The following is a 27274-nucleotide window of genomic DNA, read 5'->3' on the forward strand; positions in this document are numbered from 1 at the left end:
AAAAGCTGTCGATTGCCTTTGTTGGGAAATTGTGTTTTAGGCTCCGACTACTTCCTGAAACCATAACTTGCTCTTCAGGTCCAAGTAAGATAATAAAGTAACTGTTAACCCGCTTATGGTTAATAGTTTTAGAAAGGTTAGATCACTGTGAAGTGAACTAGAATGTAAGCAGATGAAGGACACGCAATTAAATGGTCAGAAAGTAGACCGTGCCTGCTTGGTCAAAGACTGATATCAGCCTAGGAGCGGTTTAGATTTGTGTGCACCTAACGTTAGATGATGTGAAATGTTTATGTTCTGGGATACGTCCCTGTGTCCAGCAAGACTTATTCACTCATGTGCTTGCGGCTGAAGGACCGTCTGTTTTGCTGGCCAACAGGATTTGAATGCATGACGTTTTCCCTCCTTCCTTCCTGCTGTCTGCATGCTAACAAAGCTTAAAGCAACAGCTCAGAAACATTACAATGGAAGAATATAACTGCCTGCTTTACAGGAAGACTTTGTATGTTAGGATATATTTACATTGTGGAGCGTGTTGTAAAACAGCGAGGGGAAGTTCACAAAATAATTTAGAAAAGTGCTCTAAATTCGTCGATATTACCTTAACTTTGCCAAATCACAAACGGTAGCGCAGTGAAAACTGCAGCCAGAATGAAGAGTGTTAGGTTTTGTTTTATTTTAAGGAATAATGTTAGTTTAAATGTGATGGTAAGTGTTACTTAAGGTTTATTTTAGATTGTATTGTGACCCAAATGTTTGGTTTTACTGTTTTATTTCAGTTTTAGTTCGTTATTTTAAATGCATTCTGCTTTTATTGGAAAGCACTTTGTTACTGTTGTTTGATTACTACTACGGGGTTAGCTCACCTATCGTTTGATCTTAGCTGACACATTAACAAACGGAGTATATAAGTAAAGTTAAAGTTTGAGAGTCATTTGCTATCGACTGGAGGGCGTTTACCACTGGATTCACATGCTACATTTCAGAGGGGCTGTTCTGCATACCATGTGGAGCTAAACAGCAGTTTTCCGCACAAAGGGGGACTTGTATTTAAAACTCCACCTATGGTGCAGCCCTTATCCTGTCACCAGCCCAGCCGGAGATGGGGCTCTGCGGACAGGCCGGCCGGCACAGCAGCGCGGGGACTGAGCTCGGGTGTGTCATTTTAACATGCTTTCCATTTGGATGTTGTGGCTTTTTGAGATTCGACCAGTGCAGTGGAATAGGGGTTGACTATGTTTGACTCTCCTTGCCCTTTTTGTAATCCTGATGATCCAGTTATTTTGTGTTTTAGAAGGAGTACACATTGATTTGCTATGCATGGATTTGACAGTGAAACAGCTTGGTTCAGTATACTTATTGTAGTTTTTAACATGAATGTGTCTTTGCCGGTTTGAGTTTTTTTTTCTCAGATGGACACTTTATGGTGACAATCGCAATAGCAACTAATGGTAAGCAGTTTGTGAACGCTGCCTGCCATTCACTGAAGCAGAGCGCAGTGTTAACCAATGGAACTTAGACTGCTGTCAGGAGTCATTTAAGGTCGGTGGCTAAGCTGTCAGCAGCAGAGAGCTTCACCTGCTCTGCTGAAGCTCTCATTCAGTGAGCTACACTTGTTGTTAAGAAGTGCAAATAATCAAACATTTCTAACACATTGTAATGCCCCCCTAGGCTCTGGCGGTGGCAAAGTCACTTGGAAAAGGGATTTACTGCACCGCCAATGACATTAAAGATTCTGCAGATCACTCAGACTGTAGATTATGCCGTCATTATTGAAATAATGACAAGTCCTCTTCTACAGTGCCAAGTCACACACAGCCCAGCAAAATGTATAACCATTAGCGAATGTCACCTTTTTTACCGATGTGCTGACGGCAGTAAGTAGGGCGAACATTGGCCGATGTCCTGCCAATGCAAAGGGGCATCCCTAGATATTATTCAGGTGTTGGTTTCTGGAGCATTGAAAATAATAATATTTGTCGAATAAACTTAATGTTTGTCTCATAGTAACACTGAGCAGCTGTTATAACCATTTTAAATATTTTGGTTTCGTTAAAGTGGCTGCTAGATTTGACAAACTTAACAGTTGCAGCTACAGTTGAGGGAGTGGGAGTCGGACAGACAGCTGGGGGACCCTACAGGGACAGAGCTGTCAGCAGTTCTACACACTGAGCCTCCCTGATCTCTAAGGTCCATAATGCTGAGCTGGCCTTGGCCACCTCATTGTGTCCAGTGGTGCACATACAGTCATGTTAGCAAGTATGTTTGGATGTTTTTAAAATAAGACACAGACACATTTTAAACTTGAAGATAAACATAACAATGATGGGGTTTTTGATACCTTTTTAATGATTTATTTATTAATTCTAATACTGTTAATAAATATGATGATAGCAATGTGTGTTTTCTGATTGACAGATAAGCAAACAGAGTTGAATCAGAATGTGAGAAGAACATTTTATCCGTATTTCTCAGAGCAAGTCTTTTTTGGTTAGATGCCTGAAAGGTCTGTGGTTGACACCAGCTGAAGAAATGTTGATGTTTTCTTCTTCGACATAAAAAAACGTCAGTTAAAAACCCCACTGGTGAATGTCCAGATCCTTTTTATCTTATAAAAACAGATTCATAATGCGCTTCAGTGCACTGTGTGGGAACATAATGACAATGCCTTGCAAATTAGGTTAGCTCTGCTTTGACAGAGTTCTAAATACATATTTTAATGTATATGATTCCTAATGTAGGATTTTTCTCTAGCTTTTATTTTCACTATAAAAAAAAAAAATCAAAAATCCAGCCTACATTCTTTTATATTCCTATCTCCTGCCGCTCTGCTCTTATGTCTTTGCCTTTGTATTTTTGCTGTCCTAATCTTTACCCTTCTAATTCTCTCCCCTTTTCACGATATCGTCTGCTTTATAATCTACCTGTCCTTGTGTCTCTCACTCTTTCTTAGGTCAACAAAGATGCCTACTGTGAAGTATCAGAGAGGGGACATGGTGATGGGCCGCTGGCCTGGCAGCAGCCTGTATTATGAGGTGAAGGTGCTTCACTTTGATGCCAAAAGCCAGCTTTACACGGTCATCTACAAGGACGGCACTGAGCTGGAACTCAAGGAGCAAGACATAAAGGTACCTGTCACAAAATAACTTACAAACTGTCTTTTCACACTTTCATGAAACATTACTTTGTGTAAGTGTCTTTGTTATTATCGGCTTTGATATACAATACTAGGTGACACAGGTCGCAACCTTAGGGAGATAACCCCTTATCAAATATTGTAAGGCAAACGTAAAGAGGTAATTAAAGCTTTATCATATACAGTGTTAACCAATAATAGGGCTGTCGCCATTCTGCAATACACAATTCAAGTTGCCCTTAATTATAACGTCACAATTTGGTTTCTTCTGTTTTTTAGCATCAACTGCTATTCAATTGTTAGAATATAAAGTCTTGACTCTACAGATCATCAGATCATTTATATTCTGAAACTCTCATTGACAAGTCTTCATAAAGGTGTGGTATAATCACCATATTTGTTGAGAAGTGTACCAAGTAAATAGAACGTTCATCAGCTGATGCCGATATCTGAGCCATGCAACGGTGCATTCCTAATTGTATTAAGTTTCATTCGATGATGAAGCTTTATGTGCTTAGGCAATTTTGAGAGTTTCCCTTTGCTCTGTATTATTTATTTGCTTGTTCTATTTATTTAAATTTGAAAAATACTTGAAAATGTTTATTTATGTTACAAATGAAGACACACGTTCAAAGGCTGTGTGTACGATGATGTAACTCATGCTATAATAAATTAAATGTTTAATGTGTTTCCTTGCTGCTTGTTCCGACACACGTTAGGAATCGTTACAGGTGCAGTTTGAATTGTCTCTTCGTCCATGCTGTGTGATAACGATAACGCTTTTTCTCAGCCCTGGAATTGAATTTTGTGAAGCCAAAGAAAATAATAATATATCATAAATGTGCACCAACTCGACTTATAACCTAAAGTGACGACTAATGGTTAACTAGGAATATCTTTAAGCAGCCCTAAAAACCATGACTCCCATAACAAACAGTTAAGCCCGAGTGTACTGCTACTAGCCTTCACAACGAATGTAACTCGGAACATTTCTACTCGGGCAGATAAATTATATATTACGCTTTTAAAATAATGAAAAAGTATTGTTTTCCTGTCATTTCCAAGGCAGGATACAGCTTAAATGTAGAAACAACGCTAGAAAACTTCCGAGTGCTGACTGACTACTATAATGAATATTTGTCCTTATTGCCTAAACTATTTAATGATTTGGAGGAATGCTATTGTAATGCCTCCTGTTATCTTTGCCAAAATCTCTTCCTGACCTTACTGTGTAGTCTATGAAGGCTTCTCAATTCTCTAATTTCCCCTCCTCGACTCCCCTCCTCGTGACTTAGTCCCGCCCACAGGAGATGCGAGCGGAGGAGTCAAGGAGGGGAACCGAGGAGAGAGGAGGGGAAGCAGCAGGCGTTTAGAGAAATGAGAACTCCTCTCCTCTGAGCGGTCATTTTAAAGAGACGTCCATTAATGATGACAGGAGGCACAGCAGCCCTCTGTCTGATGGACAGATGTGTTCATGATGACTTATATATTTACTTTGAATTCATTGACAGTGCGGTATAATGAGACAATAACAGGCTACAGATGCGGACATATACACACACATATATTTATATAAATATATACAATTTCAGAATCAAACAACAAACGTAACACAATTAGCCCCCCCTCTCTGGTCGCTGAAATGGGGAATTGAAATTACGGGCCAAACGTTTTATTTAAAAGTAAGCATAGGACACCAAAGCAACTAAGACCTGTCTGTCCGCCGCATCTACGCACTGTACAACACACACCTACACACTGTACCACACACACACCTACACACTGTACCACACACACCTACGCACTGTACAACCACGCACCTACACACTGTACCACACACACCTACACACTGTACCACACACACCTACACACTGTACAACACACACCACCACACATACCTCCACACTGTACAACACACACCTACACACTGTACACACACACACCTACACACTGTACCACACACACACCTACACACTGTACCACACACACCTACGCACTGTACCACACACACACCTACACACTGTACCACACACACACCTACACACTGTACCACACACACACTACACACTGTACCACACACACACCTACGCACTGTACAACACACACCTACGCACTGTACAACACACACCTACACACTGTACAACACACACCTACACACTGTACCACACACACACCTACACACTGTACCACACACACACACCTACACACTGTGCCACACACACACCTACACACTGTACCACACACCTACACACTGTACCACACACACACCTACGCACTGTACCACACACCTACACACTGTACCACACACACACCTACGCACTGTACAACACGCACCTACACACTGTACCACACACCACACTGTACCACCTACACACTGTACCACACACACCTACAGCACTGTACCACACACACCTACACACTGTACCACACACACCTACACACTGTACCACACACACCTACACACTGTACCACACACACCTACACACTGTACCACACACACACCTACACACTACCACACACCACACCTACACACTGTACCACACACACACCTACACACTGTACCACACACACCTACACACTGTACCACACACCTACACACTGTACCACACACACACCTACGCACTGTACAACACGCACCTACACACTGTACACACACACACCTACACACTACCACACACACACCTACGCACTGTACCACACACACACTTACACTGTACCACACACACACCTACACACTGTACCACACACACACCTACACACTGTACCACACACACCTACACACTGTACCACACACACACCTACACACTGTACAACACACACCACCACACATACCTACACACTGTACACACACACACCTACACACTGTACAACACACACCTACACACTGTACCACACCACACCTACACACTGTACCACACACACTACACACTGTACCACACACACCTACGCACTGTACAACACACACCTACACACTGTACCACACACACCTACGCACTGTACAACACGCACCTACACACTGTACCACACACACCTACACACTGTACCACACACCTACACACTGTACCACACACACCTACACACTGTACAAACCACACCTACACACTGTACCACACACACACCTACACACTGTACCACACACACACCTACACACTGTACCACACACACCTACGCACTGTACAACACACACCTACACTGTACCACACACACACCTACACACTGTACCACACACACACCTACACACTGTACCACACACACCTACACACTGTACCACACACACCTACGCACTGTACAACACACACCTACACACTGTACCACACACACCTACACACTGTACCACACACACACCTACACACTGTACCACACACACACCTACACACTGTACCACACACACCTACGCACTGTAAAACACACACCTACACACTGTACAACACACACCTACACACACTGTACCACACACACACACCTACACACTGTGCACACACACACCAACCCTACAACACCTACACACTGTACCACACCACACACCTACGCACTGTACCACACACACACCTACGCACTGTACCCACACACACCTACGCACTGTACCACACACACCTACGCACTGTACCACACACGCACCTACACACTGTACCACACACACACCTACACACTGTACCACACACACACCTACGCACTGTACCACACACACCTACACACTGTACCACACACACCTACACACTGTACCACACACACCTACACACTGTACCACACACACACCTACAACTACCACACACACACCTACACACTGTACCACACACACACCTACACACTGTACCACACACCCTACACACTGTACCACACACACCTACACACTGTAACCACACACCACACCTACGCACTGTACAACACGCACCTACACACTGTACACACACACACCTACACACTACCACACACACACCTACGCACTGTACCACACACACTTACACTGTACCACACACACACCTACACACTGTACCACACACACACCTACACACTGTACCACACACACCTACACACTGTACCACACACACCTACACACTGTACCACACACACACCTACACACTGTACCACACACACACCTACACACTGTACCACACACACCTACACACTGTACCAACACACACACCTACACACTGTACCACACACACCACCCACACACTGTACCACACACACACACCTACGCACTGTACAACACACACCTACACACTGTACCACACACACCTACGCACTGTACAACACGCACCTACACACTGTACCACACACACCTACACACTGTACCACACACCTACACACTGTACCACACACACACCTACACACTGTAACACACACCTACACACTACCACACACACACCTACACACCACACACACCTAAACCCTACCACACACACACACCTACACACACACACACCTACACACTGTACCACACACACCTACACACTGTACCACACACCCTACAGCTCCTAAAGCATATAATAGCTATATATCAGGATACAGCCGTTGTGTATTTATTATGTGAAGCACTAATGGTCTTAGAAAAATATGGACTCTTTGTTTGTAGATATCTACTAAACTACAGCATACAAATACAGACGAGTAATGTAGGCCCTGTTATACTGAGAGATATATATTATACCACACTGCTCTGCTTTCTGCACGGACCTCACAGCTGTTCTCACTGTAAACATCGCGTCGGGATGAAAGCAGTTAATAACATAATATCCATCCTCCGTGGGTTATAGTACGGATACTATAACCGTGTATCCTCGGTTATAGCTCCTCCAGAGAGCCTCCTCGACGCTCGATGCTCGGTCCTCGATGTGCATTTAGAGAAATGAGATGTCCTTCAACATGGCGCGCTGAAATCCATTTCCGGGTCACTACCGGAGGACCGAGGAGGGGAAATTAGATAATTGAGAAGCCTTCAATATGTATTTTCTATACGTTATAGAAAAGATAAGGCAGACTTCTTTTAAATATCTTGTCCAATACAAAACAAGGTAAAATTGTTCACAATGTAGTAATCTCCTCTTTTGTCTAACTGCTGTCTCCCCTCAGAGTGCAGCTGGTTTCCAGTCGCGCCCTCGCTCCCGCTCTCGTTCTCGATCACCAGGGGCCGTCGACGCAGTCGCTCTCGATCCCCAGCACGGACCACGCGGCACTCGTCCTCGTGCACAGCGGCGGCCGTCGCTGCTGCAGCTATCACAGAGAGCGCACCGCCTTCTCGCAGAGATGCTAAGCTGGAGGATTCATTCGAAGTCAGGCTAATTCCCCCGGTGAGTGCCACCTACTCATTCAGCACTAGGGAGGTTGCAGAAGCTGATGAACAGAAAGAGATCAGTCCCTGCGACTGATATCAAAAGCATCAGTAAATGTTAAACACCACAGTAATTCTGTAATGCTGTTCTACTCTGCTGCCTACAGGACGTTGTTGTACGCCCCTGTCGGCTCAATATAAATTCTCTTTTATTGGCTGCCTTAGAGTAACTTGACTCATGTCTGCCATTATTGTCTTGTCAAACTTAAAAAAAATAAAGCTTGTGTGAAGTTTGATATAGACGTGCCTGCTAAGTGTCAGCTGCATAAGCAAAGACTGATTGTGTCGCACAATCTGAAGCTACATTCTGTGTTGACTGGAACTGTGCATTGGTTTTATTTCTATAGTTTGACTTGAACCTGTGAGATGTAGTTATGGAATGTTGGCTCCCTGTGAGTCAGTCAGTATTTGGGATTTAAGTATTTGATTTGTAGTTGTGTCATTCCACTCGGCTCTTCATTAACTCAATTACTAAATTAAAGAGCATCACAACCTTGTGGCTTGTTGTTCTGAATATTGACCAGAACCTCTCACGCTCACTCTGCTTATTCCTCACGTGGCGTTTTTCCCTTTTTTGTCCCTTTTCATCTCCATCAATCTCCCTCCATTGTTTGATGGGCAGGAACAGACAAAGGCACCTGAGAACAATGGCAACAAAAAGCATGAAAAGAAAGAGGACAATGAGCCTGCTAACAAAGTAAATGAGGTGAGTTGTATTTTCTTATTTAAAGCAATTCCCCTCTGTCTGAAAAAAGGACATTTCTTTTCAAATGAAAGATTCAGAAATGCATAATTGGTGCAGTCACATTGGCCAGTTCCTCTCAGTACCCACATGACCATCAACAAAGAACAAAGTCAGGACATACACTCACACAGAAACCTTAGTATGTGTAAACACAGCTGCATTAGAAGGCATTAATGTGTACATGTACAGCACTTTGGCCCGACCAAAAATCGCTTTTAAATGTGCTTTATAAATAAACCTTGATTTGATTAATGCCACTGTTTAACTTGACACGCTTTTCTGCTCTCTCTCAGGTTGAAGGGCAGTTGAGTTGAGAGTTTAAGAGTTTAATTAAAAGTTCTTCAGACTATTACAAACAAGCAACATCTAACTTGCCTGGCACTACTCCTATAGTGAAAGTTGGAGCTGATGGAATGTCATGATGCATGCAGGTTGGGGGGCCGTGTGAGGTTTCAGCTGAGAGGCTCCCCTCACAAGATTGGGCTTCATGAGCCGGTCACATGGCGAAACATGTGCCTCTCCTTTCCTCTCCCTTGCAGCTTGTTTTTAAATGCCATTTTAGATCTTTGCTTTTAAATTAGTGTTTTTAAATGCCATTTTATAATATGTTTCTTAATGCTCTTAATGTCTTTCATTTTTGTAAAGCACTTTGAATTGCCTTGTGTTGAAAGGTGCTATTTAAATAAACTTGCCTTGGCAGTCTCCTACATTTACACAAAGTGCAGTGGTAGAATATGTGATCCTTTTTAAAAAGTACTACGTGTTACATGAATACACTGTCTTATTTTTCTAGCTCGGTTTAGTTTTTGTTAGTAGGATTGCAGACGCAGACCCGAGAGCAGCCAGCCTCTAAAGCAGGGGTGGGCAAACTTTTTGGCTCGGGGGCCACTATGAGTTTTAAAATGTAACAGACGGGCTGGCAGATCGGTGAACAAATATTTAGCTGTCCACTCCTCATTAAACACTCGGCACTCATTGTCGACTTTTCTTTTCTTTGGTCCACTCATTGTTACAGATGCAGGTTCAAAGGTGAATTAGGTTCAAAGGTGAGTTATTGCGTCATCGTTTGCGTCATGGCGTAACCGTTTACGTGCCTTCTTATTACCCACACGGAGTTTTACGTCGCTGATTTTCTCCGCAACACCACTCACAACAACATCAATAGAGGATTGCGTCGGGTCGTTTTTAATCATACGAAGCCAGATTAAATTAAATAACTACTTCTCCAACCTTATACCTTTCTCCAGAGTGCCGTGGTGCATTGTTTATTAACGTGGTTCAGCGGGATTACCGCCCGCTGCAGTGCTGCTCGTTATTCTACTGTCAACTCACGGCAGCGGGCGCTGTAAAGTATTCGATGTCCGACTGTCACACAAGCAGCTGATAAATATCCCTCATCCCCTTAAGTGAATGTGTTTCAGTCTGAATTGACGCTGTTTGACATCACAACGCTGTTATGAAAGTTTCTCTGGCATTCTACAGGGGATGTTAGCATAGCAACCGAAGCTAATCAGACTATCTCGACTACTCGTTGCTATCATATTGAGGCATACCACCGTTTTTCTACACAAAATAAACAGAATCACACTAAGCTGGTTAGTGTTGCCTGATTTTATATAAGTGTTTTTTACAAGTGTGTGTGTGGTCGCGTTCTAGTCCTTTTTCTCAGCGCTACTGCTTGTTACAATTTGTATTCGCTGTACTGTACTAACCGTGAACTGTTATTGCTCAGGTAGGTTAATCTTGAGTCACCCCCTCCAATGTAAGCGTGACGTATTTGGTTCTTAGATCTTGCCGACTCCAGCAAAGGTAATTTGTGTCTCGAGTGCGCCATCTAGTGGGATCAACTGAAATGCCGGGTATTGCAGGAAAAAGGCAAAATGAATGCAGTCTTTACTATAATTTGGACAATTTTGTACCAATATTCGGCGGGCCGGATTAAAAAGCCCAACGAGCCGTATATGGCTTTAGTTTGCCCATGCCTGCTCTAAAGTCATTGTTGTCTGTTTGCCCCGATGTTTAATCCTAGATACCCTCTGTAAGAAGCGTTCTGAGGACAAACAGGAGCTCAGTCATAGTGCCGCTAAAGAAAAAATAAAGCCTCACTACATCAACAGATTGACTTTGACAGAAAGGGGTGTAGAGGGCAGCGACTGCAAGATCATCCTTTGTTTATGATTTTAGATTTTAAATTGAAGAGAACAAGAATTTATTTTGATCATTTTAACATGAATATTTCAATCAACATAACATACGTAGTTTTTTTACCTTAAATCTTGTTCCCACTAAACATTTATCAGGTTCAACTCCTATAGAAATACACCCAACCTGTATGTGTTTTTGTCTGACGAGCAATACCGTGTCAAAGTGTGTAAATGTGATGGACAGGACTCCTGGCTTCCTTTTTAAGTCAAGAGATTTTAAACCGCCGCACCTGTCACCAAACCTGTATGGTGTGCAGGAACTTTGTTGAGATTGCTAGCCCACATCTTGTGCAACTTTTGAATTTGATTGTTATGTCCGAATTGTTTCTTCAGAAGTCAGAGCCAGAGAAGAACCAAAGCCGTTACAATCTACGGCGCAGGAAGGACGATGGAGATGGCAAAGCTGAGGCCAAAGCAGAGCAGCTGGAAGAAAAAGAGGCCAAGATGGCTGCAGCTGCTTCTCCCCCCTCCGTTTCCCTTGACTTTGGAGGGAAGCTAGGTAGTTATAGGACGTTAAGGAAACTACATCCAGTAGCCTGGAGGATGATCTTTAAAGCAAAGACTGACAACTTTTTTTTAGAGGACAGTAGCATTGTACTGCAGAGAATTCTACCAATCTGCTCACTCTGTATCATTTATACTAACCCCTGTGTGCTCACAGCCTATTTAAAAAAGTATGTGTATATGTAATACCTTGTCTGCTGTGTGTGTGTGTGTGTCCTACAGGTGCTTACTTCTGGCTGCTCTTCCTGCCAGCCTGGGTTCTCTTCCTGGTACTCAAAGTCAACCAGGAAGACCCCAGCCTCGCCAACTTCCCCCCTCCTTGGCCCCCCCTTGAAAGCTTTTGGGATGCTAAGGCTCTTGGATTTGTCGTTCTCTGGATCTTATTCCAGGTCCTGCTCTACATCTTACCCGTTGGAAAGGTGAGTGAAAAGAGACCTCTACACTCAGAAATGCATGCATAGTTTGATGGAGAGAATTAACTTGGTATCGTTCCGAAGCGGTGATCATCATGGTTACAGTTTTTCTATCAAGCCTCTGTGTATTCACTGGTACAGGAAAAACACGTGGCGCCGCACATACTGCGCCTGGCAGTTAGCTTCAGCAGGAGGCAGAAATTGAATGAATGGTCAGGAGTAACAGTGACTCAGATGCTGCACTGAAACACAGAGCTCCTGTTCTTTGCATCCTGTGTCATCTCTCTCTTGATATCTTACACACAAGATAATAATAAGACTTACAATGACATTTCTATTTTGTGTTAAGTTATCAGTTCAATTAGTACAACTAGTAAGCTGAGGTGTGTCGTTTCATAGAACTCCTGGTCACCTTTAAAATCACCCCAGTACGATGAGGACAGAAGCCTCCAATAAACACAGACCAGCTACATTATCCAGTGGCTCCATATATTTTAGCATGCATGTGTTAACTCCAACTACACTTAACAAAATGTGTTTGTGTCTCTAGCTGAGCGAGGGCATGCCGCTGCGCTCTGGGGAGAGGCTGAAGTACAGAACCAATGGTGAGCCTCCAACTGCCAGCCAAGTCTTACTTCACTTAAGTCTCAGTTAAACAAAAGGATTGAGTTTTCACTACCACTCACTCCCTTTGGTTGTTGTTTTATTTGAATTTCAAGTTTTTTTTATTTTTCTTGCCCAACCGTATCTAACTGTGTGTCCGTGCAGGTTTCTTTGCCATGGTGGTGAGTTGTGTGGCAGTAGCAGCAGCGGTGCAGCAAGGTGCTGACCTCACATACATCCACAGCCACTTCCTGCAGCTGGCTGTGGCCTCCTTCCTGATCTCCATCCTGCTCAGCAGCTACCTGTACGTCCGCTCTGGGCGCGCTGCTGCAGAGCAGCTGGCACTGGGCGGCAGCTCTGGTGAGTTCCCTTATGCAGCTGTTATTCACTCTTTCCTTTTGTGCTCAGCTGTCTCATTTATTTTCTTTATTTCATCAGGAAATGTGGCTTACGACTTTTTCAAAGGACGTGAGCTCAATCCACGAATCAAATACTTTGATCTAAAATTCTTCTGCGAGATGCGCCCTGGTCTGATTGGCTGGGTGAGTTCACGGAAAACCAAAAAAAAACATTTGTCTTAAAATACACCCAATGAGCACTCAAAGTAGGAAGATTATTTGTTGTTATTGCATTTGCATAGCCAGATGCATGGGCTGTTCTGATGTAGCATCATTGGTCTTTAAACCCTTGAATGAGTTGGCAGGTGTTACAGCTTTCTGAATGCTCCAAAAAAATTCCTATTGTTTTGGATTTGTGTGTCATTGTTCAGTGTCTGATCAACTTTGCGCTGGCGCTGGCGGAGATGAAACGGCAGGGTCTGGAGGCTCCCTCTCACGCCATGATCCTGGTAAACCTCTTCCAGCTGCTCTACGTGGCCGACGGCCTCTGGAACGAGGTATGACACACAGCACACAAACATGGTCACTCCAACATGAACAAAGAAAGAAAACAATTACATAGATTGTCATGTTAACAACTTCTAAACTGTGTGTGTGTCTGTGTGTGTGTCCAGGAGGCCATCCTGACCACCATGGACCTAATGCACGATGGTTTTGGCTTCATGTTGGCGTTTGGAGACCTGGTGTGGGTGCCCTTCACTTACACCCTGCAGGCTTACTACCTGGTGAGCCGGCCCACCCCGCTGAGCCCCCCTGCCCTCGCTGCCATTGTCACACTTAAACGTAAGTGTCAAATTAAATTCACTCACCATTTTGCCTTTAGTCCTGAGGTTTTGTATAGCTTCTCAATCAGAAATGTCGCAGGCATTTGATAGAGAAAACTGTTAAGTCCTAGAGAGATGATCTCAACATCTCAGTGTTAATTTCCTTTCCGGTTTCGAAACTGAAATTAAAATGTTCTGTGTCTTTCATTTAGTTGTTGGATTCTACATCTTTAGAAAGTCCAACTCTGAGAAGAACGCCTTCAGGAGAAACCCATCAGACCCCCAACTTTCCCGTAAGCTCTGCTGTTTCCCTGCAGCTGATGCCAAAACACTCAGTGCTTTGTTCATATCTGATTCACTCTGGTAACCTCTGTGTGTCTGCCTCCCTGCAGATCTGAAGACCATCCCCACAGCTACAGGGAGGAGTCTGCTGGTGTCTGGGTGGTGGGGGGTGGTGCGCCACCCTAACTACCTGGGGGACCTGCTGATGGCTCTGGCCTGGTCCCTGCCCTGTGGTGAGTGTGTTTTTTGTTGATCCTCTGACACTAATGGTGCATTTCCACTGTGCGTAGTACGGTTTAAGCGTGCCGTGCCAAACCCGGCCCGCTTTTTTTTTGCTTTTCCACTAGGAGTAGTTCCGGCTCAGGGCTACTTTTTCACCTTTTTTCTGGCCCTCCAAAATCGAGGTTCTTACCGGGCCAACAACCGGGCTGAATATGCTAAAGTAGTGACGTAAACACTCTCGACTGCTGAATGGTCAGAGAGAATCGCTGGCAAGGGGGCTACAACTACAACAAGATGAACATATTTGACCGTGATTTAATTGTAATACACGTTTCAAAATGATGCCGAAGTAAAAACATACTGATACCGGTTAGTAAAAACCATGAATTAATGCTTTGTCAAGTCTGCAGACAGACGGCAGGGGAAAAAACCTTTTAAAATGCTTGTTTTCTAAATGGAGATCGGCTAAGCTAACGCAGTATATGCCCCGACTGTCCACACTCACAACAACGGCCTATACAGACATAAATAAAGCAGCGACTGTATTCGCCATGACACAGGCAGTCTGTGGTTTGTACTTGTTTAACTTTTGTCTAGTTTCTGAACAGATATGAGGAGCTGTGAGCTCAACGGCTGATGTTGGTTTTGTGGTTCGCATTGAAGATGACGTCACGGCTCCGCCTACACTGCGTTACTATAGTTACTGCCCCAGCTACTAAACTGTAATGGAAACACAGCATAAAGTGAGCCTGGCCTACCAAGGCCTAACTATACCGTACTAAGTCGTGCGAGGCCCTGCAGTGGAAATGCGCCATAAGAGGTGTGTGTGTGTGTGTGTGTGTGTGTGTGTGTGTGTGTGTGTGTGTGTGTGTGTGTGTGTGTGTGGTGTGTGTGTGTGTGTGTGTGTGTGTGTGTGTGTGTGTGTGTGTGTGTGTGGTGTGTGTGTGTGTGTGTGTGTGTGTGTGTGTGTGTGTGTGTGTGTGTGTGTGTGTGTGTGTGTGTGTGTGTGTGTGTGTGTGTGTGTGTGTGTGTGTGTGTGTGTGTGTGTGTGTGTGTGTGTGTGTGTGTGTGTGTGTGTGTGTGTGTGTGTGTGTGTGTGTGTGTGTGTGTGTGTGTGTGTGGTGTGTGTGTGGTGTGTGTGTGTGTGTGTGTGTGTGTGTGTGTGTGTGTGTGTGTGTGTCACTAGGATGTAACAATACCAAAAACTCACGGTACGTTTATATCGCGATAACAAGTCCACGGTACGGTATTTATCGGCGATATTGAAAAATAAAGATTTTTTTTTTTTACATTTTTGGGGGAAACATTTATTTTGACATTTATTTATTTTTACCTTGAAAAAATGTTCTTTATTAAATAATAAATCTGATTTGTACAGCATTTTAGTTGGATTGTAGTATTTAAAGTGTCAAAAACAAAGTGACAGTAACAGACTGGAACAAGAACAACCAGTGTTTTTTTACCTACTAGTACTACCAAACAAAGTAGGCCATTTTCTTTGTGCCACTGCATCTCACAAATAAATAAGGACATTTAATAATCAGACCCCTCAATAAAATAAATCAAGTTTCACTTTAGTTTTTTCAAGTAGTACTCACTCTAACTCACTCACTCAGCATCATCAGACAGGTTTTTTTTTTAGGAATATGAGCATGTCCACATTTCCAGGTAGAAGCTGTGATGTTTGGGCGTTTACAATATCCCCTGCTGTGGAAAAAACTCTCTCGCTTGGTACTGATGTTGCTGGGACAGCAGTGGTCGCGTTAACTGAATATATTTTTTAACAATGACGGAAAAATCTGAAAGCAGTCTGTCATTTTTTTTTTTTTTTTTAGGACTTAATTTTTTTCTCCGTTTCAAACAATAATACAGTACAATATATTTTACAGTAAAATTCACATTTTCCGTTATGATTATACAGTGCCACTCCAGGGCTAAAAAAGATGGCCTACCTTGGAAAATAAGACAAATAATCGTAAATAAACAAAAATAATAATGATGGAAAGAGAATACAAGTGACAAAGGTGTTAACAATTCTTATTGTATTAGTAGATGCATGACAGGGGCCCATCGCTTGATAAATATATTTTTCTGTAGGCGTAATAAATATGTGATTTGCTCCATGTGGTGGATATCCCACACTCTCTGAATCCAGCAGTTATATGTGGGAGGTTCTGGTTTCAACCATTTAATGGTGATGCACTTCAGGGCCACTGTCAATAAAATTCTTAATAGATAAGTCTTAGACCTCTCTTCTGAGACCCTCAGGTAAGACTCCCAGTATAGCCACCAAAATATGAGTATAATTTCCCACAGTTCCACAGTTCCTCCAACATAAGTTACTATGTGTTGGGCCCATTTTTGACAATATATCTGGTGTTCGGAAATATCTGGTAACTACTTTCCATTTAAATTCTCTCCATGTATATGAGTTTGTCACTAAGTTTGCTTCGGTGAATATGTCCTCCCAGGTATCCTGGGTAATATCTACGTTCATTTCTAATTCCCATCTTTGCTTTATATTCACCGAGCTATCCAGATTCATTAATAGGAATATTTCATATAATTTACCAACTATTTTCGGTCCTTTATTTCCCAATTTTAATTGTATCAGATAATTTTCTATTGGGGTAGGTTTTCTGAATTGTTCCCATTCTTTGTGGGTGGTAAGGAAATGTCTGAGCTGCAAATATCTAAAAAAGTCTGTTTTAGGAATATTGAAATCATTTTTTAGCTGTTCAAATGTCCTAAGATTATCTTTATCCAGTATCTGATATAATGAAGTCAAGCCATGTTCCGACCATTTTTTAAACCCTGCATCTAAATTACTAGGCATAAAGGTTCTCATATAACCAATATTTGTTAGCGGTGAAATATTTTTGGGTAACCCAAATGCTGATTGTATTTTTTTCCATATTTTTAAAGTAGCTGCAGTCCATTGTCCCATTTCCTTTATGGGGGCATCTGAAAAAGGGTAATATATGCAGAGGCTTTGGGCACATACTTTGCTCAATATTAAGCCAGCGTGTGTAAGTACAGTTACCCACGCTACTAAGGGTTTCATCTGTGCAGCCCATAGTAGTGTCTTAAATTGGGGAAGTTTAAGACCTCCATCTGGCTTAGATAGCTGTTGTGTTTTAAGCCTAATTCTTGGGCGCTTCCTTTGCCATATGAACTGGGAGATTAGTTTATCCAAGGTGTCAAAAGTCGATTTAGGGACTTCAATAGGTAGCATCTGAAATAAATAAAGTAACCTGGGCAAAACATTAATACGTATTGTCTCCACACATTAGTAGTAGTAGTAGTAGAGAGAGGGGGAGTGTAGACCATCGGTCCATATCGCTACCAATACATTTAATACATTTCTTATAATTGGCATCATATAGATTATGTGCTGATTTGGTGATATATATCCCAAGGTACTTAAAGCCGTCTTTCGACCATGTATAACCACTCTGGAGTTTTGTACTCAGTGATATTCTACCATTAATATCCATGGCTTCTGTTTTTCCTACGTTAATTTTGTAGCCTGAATAATATCCATATTGGGTTATCAATTTCTTTAAATGTGGTATCGTTGCTGTCGGTTCTGTTAAATACAGTAATAAATCATCTGCATAGAGAGACAACTTATGCACCTCACCATTTATTTCAATTCCTTTTATGCTCATATCATCCCTTACCAGTTGTGCTAACGGCTCAATGCTAATGGCAAACAGGAGGGGGGATAGAGGGCACCCCTGCCTACATCCACGTTCCAATGTAAATCTGTCTGATCTAAACCCATTAACCTTAACAGCGGCTTGTGGTTCTGAATAAAGTGTGTGTATCCAATTAATGAAATTAGGGCCGAATTTTAATCGTTTTAGTGTTTGAGTCAGGTATTGCCATGATACCCGATCAAAGGCCTTTTATCCAGTGATAACATCATTGCTTCATTTTCCTTATCCCTCTGATATGACATTATATTAAACAGCCTTCTAATGTTATCTCCATAGTGTCTCCCAGTAATAAAACCTGTCTGATCAGGATGAATAATATGAGTGATAATTTGACTGACCCGTTTAGCTAAAATCGCTGTCAGAATGCGCAAGTCTCCATATTCATAATATCGCTGATTAGTGAACCTTAAGTTCCCCTCAATCTTATCTGCTAGTAAGCTGTTAAGTTCTCTACGGGTTGCATTAAGAGTTTTAGTAAGGCACGGTGTGGCAGTTCGTTTATGCTCTTTTTCTAGTCCCTTTATTTTATCCTCTAATTCCCGTTGTTTGGCATCCTTTTTCTTTTTATTAGCACACGTGTACGAAATGATACGACCTCTGATAAACGCTTTGGCACAATCCCATAATATAAGAGGTGATGTTTCTGGTGAGTCATTAGTTTCTAGATAGTAATTAAGCTCTGATTTGATAAAAGTGGTAAAATCTTTATCATTAAGGAGGGACGTGTTAAGTCTCCACTGTTTAGAGATTGGTATAGGGCCTATGTTCCATTTAAGTTCAATGGGTGAGTGGTCAGAAATAGTAATGGGCATTATCGCTATGTCTTCTACTCTATGCAGCTCTGATCTGGATGTAAAAAAAAAATCAATCCTAGAGTACGATGCATGTCTACATGAGTAGAATGTAAAGTCCCTGCTTCTCTGATTCCTGCTCCTCCAGATATCTACCAAACCTAGCTCAATAGATTGATGTTTAAGCATTTTACTCATTCTGGGGAGGGGAGCTTTTGATGAGGGTTGTCTGTCCATGTTGTCTGTCCAACACAGTTGAAGTCCCCCCCCCATCATTAAGAGTCCAGAGCTATGCTGTAGTATATTATTGAAGATTGTTCTGATAAAGCCAGGATCGTCTTCGTTCGGTGCATATACATTAATAAGAGAGACTTTGATACCTTCTATTGACCCATTTACCAAAATATATCTTCCCAGATTATCTTTATGTATTAGTGTTGGTATAAAATTAATCTGTCTGTGTATTAGAATAGAAACTCCCCTTTTCCTCCCTGACTGGTGTGAAGAGTAATACACCTTGTCTGCCCAGGACTTTTTAAGCTTATCGTGTTCATCATCGGAGAGGTGGGTTTCCTGTAAGAATGCAATATGAGAGTTTGCTCGCTTCAATTGGCTTAGTGCTATTAAGAGAAAGAAAGTACTATGTAGGCCTTTAACATTATAACAGGGTTCCCGCGGGGTCTTAAAAAGTCTTAAAAAGTCTTAAATTTGATAATCTGAATTTAAGGCCTTAAAAAAGGTCTTAAATGTGACCAAAAAAATAAGAAAGGTCTTAAATATGATTTAGAAGGTCTTAAAAATGATGGGATTTGAAAGGTACTTCTGTGTTGCGATCACATCTTTCACTACCCGATCTGCCGCCCTGCCCTATCTGCAGTGCGCATGTGCGAGATGGTCCGCCATATTGCACAACTCCGTACGGCAACCCAACTAGGGCACTTGACACAGTGGCATTTGGCAAAGCCAAAACCCGAGAGAGATGAGTTATTGTTATTACAACGTGACTTCACTATTATTTAACAACTCTTTATATTGGGTTCTTTTATTTGGGGTTAAATACATTGTCAGAATAAGTGAGAAATGGATTTAACTTCTGTTAGACAGCTATATGCCATACATTTTTGCATACATTCACAGTAAATATTTATTCAGTATGATAGTTGTCTAACAGAAGTTAAATCCATTTCTCACTTATTCTGACAATCTACTTAACCCCAAATAAAAGAACCCAATAAAAAGAGTTGTTAAATAATAGTGAAGTCACGTTGTAATAACAATAACTCATCTCTATCAGTTCTTTTTCTGCTTTGCCAAATGCCACTGTGTCAAGTGTCCTATTAGAGTTGCCGTATGTAGTTGTCAAATATGGCGGACCATCTCGCACATGCGCACTGCAGATAGGGCAGGGCTGTCACTACCCGATCGGTCCACCTGCCCGATCTGTACTGCGCATGTGCGAGATGGTCCGCCACTACATACGGCAATTCTACTAGGACACTTGACACAGTGGCTTTTGGCAAAGCAGAAAAAGAACTGATAGAGATGAGTTATTGTTATTACAACGTGACTTGACTATTATTTAACGACTCTTTTTATTGGGTTCTTTTATTTGGGGTTAAATACATTGTCAGAATAAGTGAGAAATGGATTTAACTTCTGTTAGACAGCTATATGCCATACATTTTTGCATACATTCACAGTAAATATTTATTCAGTATGATAGCTGTCTAACAGAATAAGTGAGAAATGGATTTAACTTCTGACAATGTACTTAACCCCAAATAAAAAAAAAACAATAAAAAGAGTTGTTAAATAATAGTGAAGTCACGTTGTAATAACAATAACTCATCTCTCTCGGTTCTTTTTCTGCTTTGCCAAAAGCCACTGTGTCAAGTGTCCTATTAGAGTTGCCGTATGTAGTTGTCCAATATGGCGGACCATCTTTCACATGCGCAGTACAGATCGGGCAGGGGGACCGATCGGGTAGTGACAAGGGCTTTAGTGACAGCGTCTAAATGTGTTTTGGCGGAAATGTCCGGGCTGCAAAGTAACCTGTACGGTAGAGCCTTTCAGTTCCCCCCAACAATCTGTATTGAAATAAATCAACATGGAACCAGTAATCACTAACTTAATTTCCCCCGGCCCCCTTATTGGAGAACACCCAGCTAGTAACCTAGCACCAAGCTTCAGCTAGCGGCAGTCAGAAACTCATGTATCTTCAAATCTACTTACAAATAAATATGGGGAAGTGTAAGTTCAACCGTATTTGGTTGGAAAACATCGAATTTAGTGCTTGGTTGAAATCAGTGGAGGGGAACGTGTTTGAAGCCCGCACCTTTTGCTAAATACATTAGCGTTTGTTTTGCTAATGTAGCGTTAGCTAGTGCAGCGTTAGCTAGTGCAGCAGCTCCCGCAACAACACCGGGGGACCTCCGGGCGACGTTTGTGTCTACGTCAACCCTAAAAGCGGAGGTGCTGTAGACGCTAAATACCGTAGCTAAACACCAATCTTACAACAGCAACGATGAAAGATTGTAGCCAAGGCAGCAGAGCTCTGAATATAGCTCTTGTCACTCTCTCTCTCTCTCTCACACACACACACACACACACACACACACACACACACACACACACACACACACACACACACACACACACACTGCTCGATTATGGCAAACATCATAATCACGATTATTTTGGTCAATAATTGATATCACGATTATTAAATAAGATAATTCATTGACTTTGAAAACATCAATTTATTGAACTTTAAAACAAATAATAATTTGAACAGTATCTTGTTAACTGTTGATTACCCTGAACGTATAATTCAACTGAAAAACCAATACAAAAATAAATGATACATTTAAATAAATAATATCAAAATAATAAATACCAATAAACAAGATCAACAAATATTTTGGAGCGCACTTCCACAAGCTACTAAACATATATAAATAAAAATAAATTAGACTAAAATTAATTAGATCAAATATGTTCTAGTGCACTGTCACAACCTAGCAAGCAAAATAATCGTTTTTTTCGATTATGTTGTTTTCGTAATTGTGGCAGGCCGAAATCGTAATTGCGATTAAAATACGATTTAATTGCACAGCCCTAACACACACACACTTTTTGTCTAACACGCTAACACAGTTCTGGGCTGTTATGTTCAGTCATTGTTCTTATGTTGAACATGAATACATTTACTTTGTAAGTAATTATGGGACGTATTTCTTCTTTCATAGCAATTTTCCTTCATACTTTCTTGCCGTGAAATAGGTCTTAAATTCTATTCAAAGTGGTCTTAAAAAGGTCTTAAATTTGAGTTGGCGAAACCTGCAGGAACCCTGTATAAGTCACAACTTTAAGTGATCCCATCGTGGTTTGAAAAAGAGTATTGAATAGCGAAATACAAACAAAACAAAAAGGAGTGGACTGTGAATATGCTTAATACAGCTGTACTATATATTTCCATCTTCAGATAGGGCCATTTGGCAGTTTCAATAGTTGGATAATATGGTAGTAGTGTTGACCTTACATTGAACTTAGGATCCCGGGGGAACAGAATCAGTAGAACAGAGAGAACAAATAAACATGTGTTTATCATCATGTGGTGAGGGGCGGGACCTAGTCCCTCGCTGCTTCAATAAAAGCAGCGAAAAGGCAGTCTAGATAAAGTTTGACTGCACTGTGTGCTAAGATATAAGGGAAGCCAGGTGTTACTCAGGCTCCTGCAGAGCTTAATATGTTTTATATTTGAAATAATTAAGCATAACGGCATATACGAGTAATACAAACAAAATAGTGTCGCAAATAATGATTGGATATGAAATGGTACATAGCCATTCATATATAAAGAACAGATATTAATTATCTTATCAAGTGCAATGGTTTTCTTTGGCAAACATTAGTATTCAGAACGGGGTTATTAGCTTAAGTGTGTTTATGTGCGTTATGTGGACTATTTACATACTGACATTGTGGTCTTCAATGCTGGTGGTCATCTGTCGTCTGTCTGAGACTGAGAAGTGAAGTTCATTCACTTCTCAGTCTCTGGGATGACTTTCTTTAGCACGTATTCCAGAGCCTTTGCAGGGTCCATAAATTCCTTTTCCTCGTCTCTAACTGAGATCCGCATCCGAGCAGGGAACAGAAGTCCGTAGCTAACTCCCTGACGTCCTCGTAGCATCTTCCTCACGTCCGTGAATGCAGCTCTGGCTTTAGCTACGTTGTTGGTATAGTCGGGGAAGATGGCTATCCGTTTTCCATTGTAGTTGAGTGGGGCTCTGTCTCGGGCTCTTCTAAGCACCTCCGCTGCGTCTCCGTCATTGTGCAGCTTGGCGATAATGACCCGTGGTCTATCCCCCGGCTTCCACTTCATAAGGCTGCGGTGTGATCGGTCAATTTTGATGTCTCGGTCAAGATGTAGTGCTTCTTTGAGAAGTTTGGAAATAGCTTCGGGAGTGCTCGAGTCTGGCTGCTCATCTACACCTACTATACGAATATTCCCCCTCCTCATCCTACCTTCCATGTCTTCACTCTTTTCTTGAAGCTCTTTGACTTGGCTTTTCAGGTTAGTTACGACAGTTTGTAGCGAGTTTACTTTGTCAGACCATGTCGACAGGCCTTCCCCTATGTCCTTAATGTCTCCCTTCATTTGATCCATTTCAGCCCGAATTGCAATTGTGTTGGTGGTGATTTCTGACCTGACAGCCTCCACTTTTGAGGAGGCCAAATTCCTTTGCAAGGGCGTTCTTCACTTCTTCCCGTAACATATTAGCCAAGTCTCCCCTCAGGGACGACAGGACGTCTGCCTTGATCTTTTCAGGCGGTCATATCTGTGGCTTCGGTCCGGACAGGTGACGCTCCGTTACGGTTGGCTGGAGTACCCTGCGTCGGGGATTGTTCAGGCCTTCTCGTATATTTGTATTTCCGGAGATTTGCCGCCATCAAAGTCGGAATTTCTGACTTAGTTAAGGTTATAATATCTTCAAGCTTCTTTTAGTTAGGTTTAATCTGGTTTTGATGTGAATAACGCCGTTTAAGTATAAAACTCTGCAGGAGCTTTGAAAAAGACGTCTCACTCCATACCCTGCTCACTAGCGCCCCTCGCAGTCTGTCATTTTGACAGATTAGAACAAACTCGGAACAGCGCCAAAGTTTCTCCGCAGCGAGGCTCTGGTGTTTGCCGTGTTATGCATGCCCTCCAAAAGGAAATTATATAGTTTCCAAACCAATGTCTGGGAGTTTATGCTTTACGCTCCCGCAAGGGTTCCCGTTGACAGTTCTTCACGAGCGTGCTCTCTCTCTCTCTCTCTCTCCCCCCCCCCCCCCCCCCCCCCCCCCCCCCCCCGACGGGTAATAATGGATTATGACGGAAATGTACGATCCTGTCTGTCAAAATGACAGACAGCGAAAAAGTCTAACGCCACCTCTGTGGGACAGAGAGATATGCTTTGGCCATGGGTGACAGCAGTGGGTAAAACTGTGCATTGTCTCTCCACCACTTCAAAAACAATACAGTTTTTGCCAAGAAGGTGACACAAACCTTCTTGTAAATATCTCGCCCTATTGACAGGGCGAGATATAAATATACTGTTGGTACTTGTCAATGTCTCTAGGTATGTAGCCCTGTAAATACGATGTCCTTTTGTGTTATCTGTTGTTTTATGTTCATGTTGTAACCTACTTGCTGCCATGTTGGACAGGTCTCCCTTGAAAAAGAGATCGATGATCTCAATGGGACCACCTGGTTAAATAAAGGTTTTTTATTAACCATGTAATATCGCGGTAGAGTTTTGTCAGTCACGCGACGGTATTGAGACGTTTATTTATCGCGATATTCGGTATATCGTTACATCCCTACAAAACACAGTGAAGCATACAGTCCAAATAAAGAGTATGGGTTTGTTTGATGTACTCCCTAACATGTGTCCTACCCCTGGCAGGCTTCAGCCACCTCCTCCCTTGGTACTACATGATCTACTTCATCATCCTACTGGTGCACCGAGACTCCCGTGACATGAGCGAGTGCCGAAGGAAGTACGGCTCAGCGTGGGACGAGTACTGCCGAACAGTTCGCTACCGGATCATTCCCCGCGTCTACTGAGGGCGCCAGACACTCCTCTGCTGAGGCCCCCCCAGTCAAACTCTCATTAATAATGGATGGACCATTGTTTTTACTTTTATAATATTTTGTTTAAACTAAGAATATTTAAAATTGTGTTTCTGGACTGAAGAAGCTAAAGTATTGTCAATGTTTGTAAGGAAGAAAAACATGCCACATTGGTATTGTAGACTATTCGAAGAACTGCCTTTTTAATAGAAAATACAAAAAAAATATAGATTTTAAAAGTTTGAAAATCTGGGGGAATTGAAAACCACCTCTGCTTGGAATGTGTTGTTGGGATGTATATTTTTGTAGATACACATTTGTTTTTATACTTCAAGAATATTGGACAGATTTCCAAAATGTATATTATTTTGGTAAATCTTTGCTCCCATATTCAATAGAAAAAACTATTTCAGCTTAGTTTATATGAATAATTGTGTAGTACACCTGCTTGTGTATATTATGAAGGAGGTTTTAAATCTGCACAGTGGAATGTGTTTTTTCTCAGGACCCAGAACCTTGTCCAAAGCTCCATTAGAACAGTTTTGTCTTGTTTATTGTGTGTATCTTTTTATATAGATATCTAATTTTGACTTGAGAGTGTAAAATGATTTTGGAGGGTTCAGGAAAGATGCACTAATGTGTTTGTAGCATGATCAATCCCAAAGTGTGTTAGATTTGGCTTTGCTACCTCAGGTTCACTCACTTGGTCCTCTGTAGTGTGTGTGTGTGTGTGTGTGTAATTATGAGCGTCACTGCTTTACAAACAAAATGACTATGACTCATATTAACAATAATATAAGTTTCTGTCATGAGCTATTCCAATTTACTTTTATTTCCTGCATTTTATGCCGCTAAGGAAACCATTTTGTCCAGCTAGATTATGAACTGGTTGTTCATTTCCCACCACTGCCACACACATTTGCTTTTACTTGTCTAGCAGATGTAATGATGTTTATACTGTGATGACATGGAGCTCTTTTTGTTAATGCATTTACAAAACCAAAAAAGTGTTTTCTGCCTGCAGCTGTAGAGTCCAGTAGCAATACATTGACTAGACTAGTAAGCATTTCTTATGCTGTGCTGACTGACTGCAATGTAAATATTGTTTTTTTAAATCCTTTTCAATGAGAGTAGTGATGATAACAATGTTCCCATTGGATATTTAATTTGTTGTTTGAAGTTAACTTTGTAAATCTGACCACTGTAGTAATGTTTACACATAGATCTGCCATGTTTCTGGACAATACTTATACGTATTAAAAGCACATGTGGAATGGTCTGTAACAGTGTTTGTCTGATCAGAGAATACATGTTAGATAAAGAGAAGAGAGGTCACATGTCTCAACATATTCTGTGCTTAATATGGCAGTGGGTGGGCAGCCTGAGTGGAAGCAGTACGTTGGATCTCCTTTGTACTGTACAGCAGGCTGTAAGTGAGCATCAATCACTTACAGCCTGCTGGCTTTTGCTGGAAAAAGCTTATCTATAAAAATGGTGCAGCATCAAATAAAGATTGAGAGTACTTCCTTGTGCTTTCCGTGGGCTTTGAGTTGAGATTTAGAGTGTCTTTAGAAGGAATAGGAGAACATGTAATTAGGTCATGACAGTTCAATTCTTCTCGTGCTCAGAACCAAGCTTACTAAATCTTATGATACACTGACACAGATCTATTATGTGGAGAACACTACACAATGAGACTATTCAATGTAATATAGTTGTGAATGCTCACAGCAGCAGGTTTCTGAGGGTCAACGTTTTTTTGGGTTAACAAAATAATTCAGTTTGTTATTATTTTTCAGCTAACATTTTGTTAAAAATGTATAACTGACAAATCAAAGAAAGTCACAAAACCAGTAAATGTGTTTGCTGAAGATGGTCTCGAGCTCCTCTCCGTGTCACTTGTTACTTTGTTGTGCCCTTTATTTTATTTATATCTCAGATTCTTCTTGCTCTATTTTTTATTGTTTTATGTCTTATATATTTATATCACATTTTTGGAGGAGCCTGGGACATAAGATTTTGATTACCAAAACTACACCA

At 41.7% G+C, this 27274-nt stretch overlaps 1 protein-coding gene across 1 annotated transcript; it reads left to right on the forward strand.

Moving 5' to 3' along the window:
- Positions 1-1006: 1006 nt before the first annotated feature.
- Positions 1007-26754, forward strand: lbr (lamin B receptor). The gene is given in 15 exon segments (XM_034138307.1): positions 1007-1155; positions 2954-3128; positions 8210-8263; positions 8266-8427; positions 9091-9174; positions 11751-11916; positions 12144-12340; positions 12885-12939; positions 13103-13297; positions 13376-13479; positions 13707-13832; positions 13950-14118; positions 14312-14392; positions 14492-14614; positions 25068-26754. Coding segments are annotated over 15 exon segments (1905 nt in total). The 5' UTR covers positions 1007-1102; the 3' UTR covers positions 25229-26754.
- The last annotated feature ends 520 nt before the right edge of the window (positions 26755-27274 follow it).

The sequence above is a fragment of the Trematomus bernacchii genome, unplaced genomic scaffold (genome assembly GCF_902827165.1).
Source record: "Trematomus bernacchii unplaced genomic scaffold, fTreBer1.1, whole genome shotgun sequence".
Classification (NCBI taxonomy): Eukaryota; Metazoa; Chordata; class Actinopteri; order Perciformes; family Nototheniidae; genus Trematomus; species Trematomus bernacchii.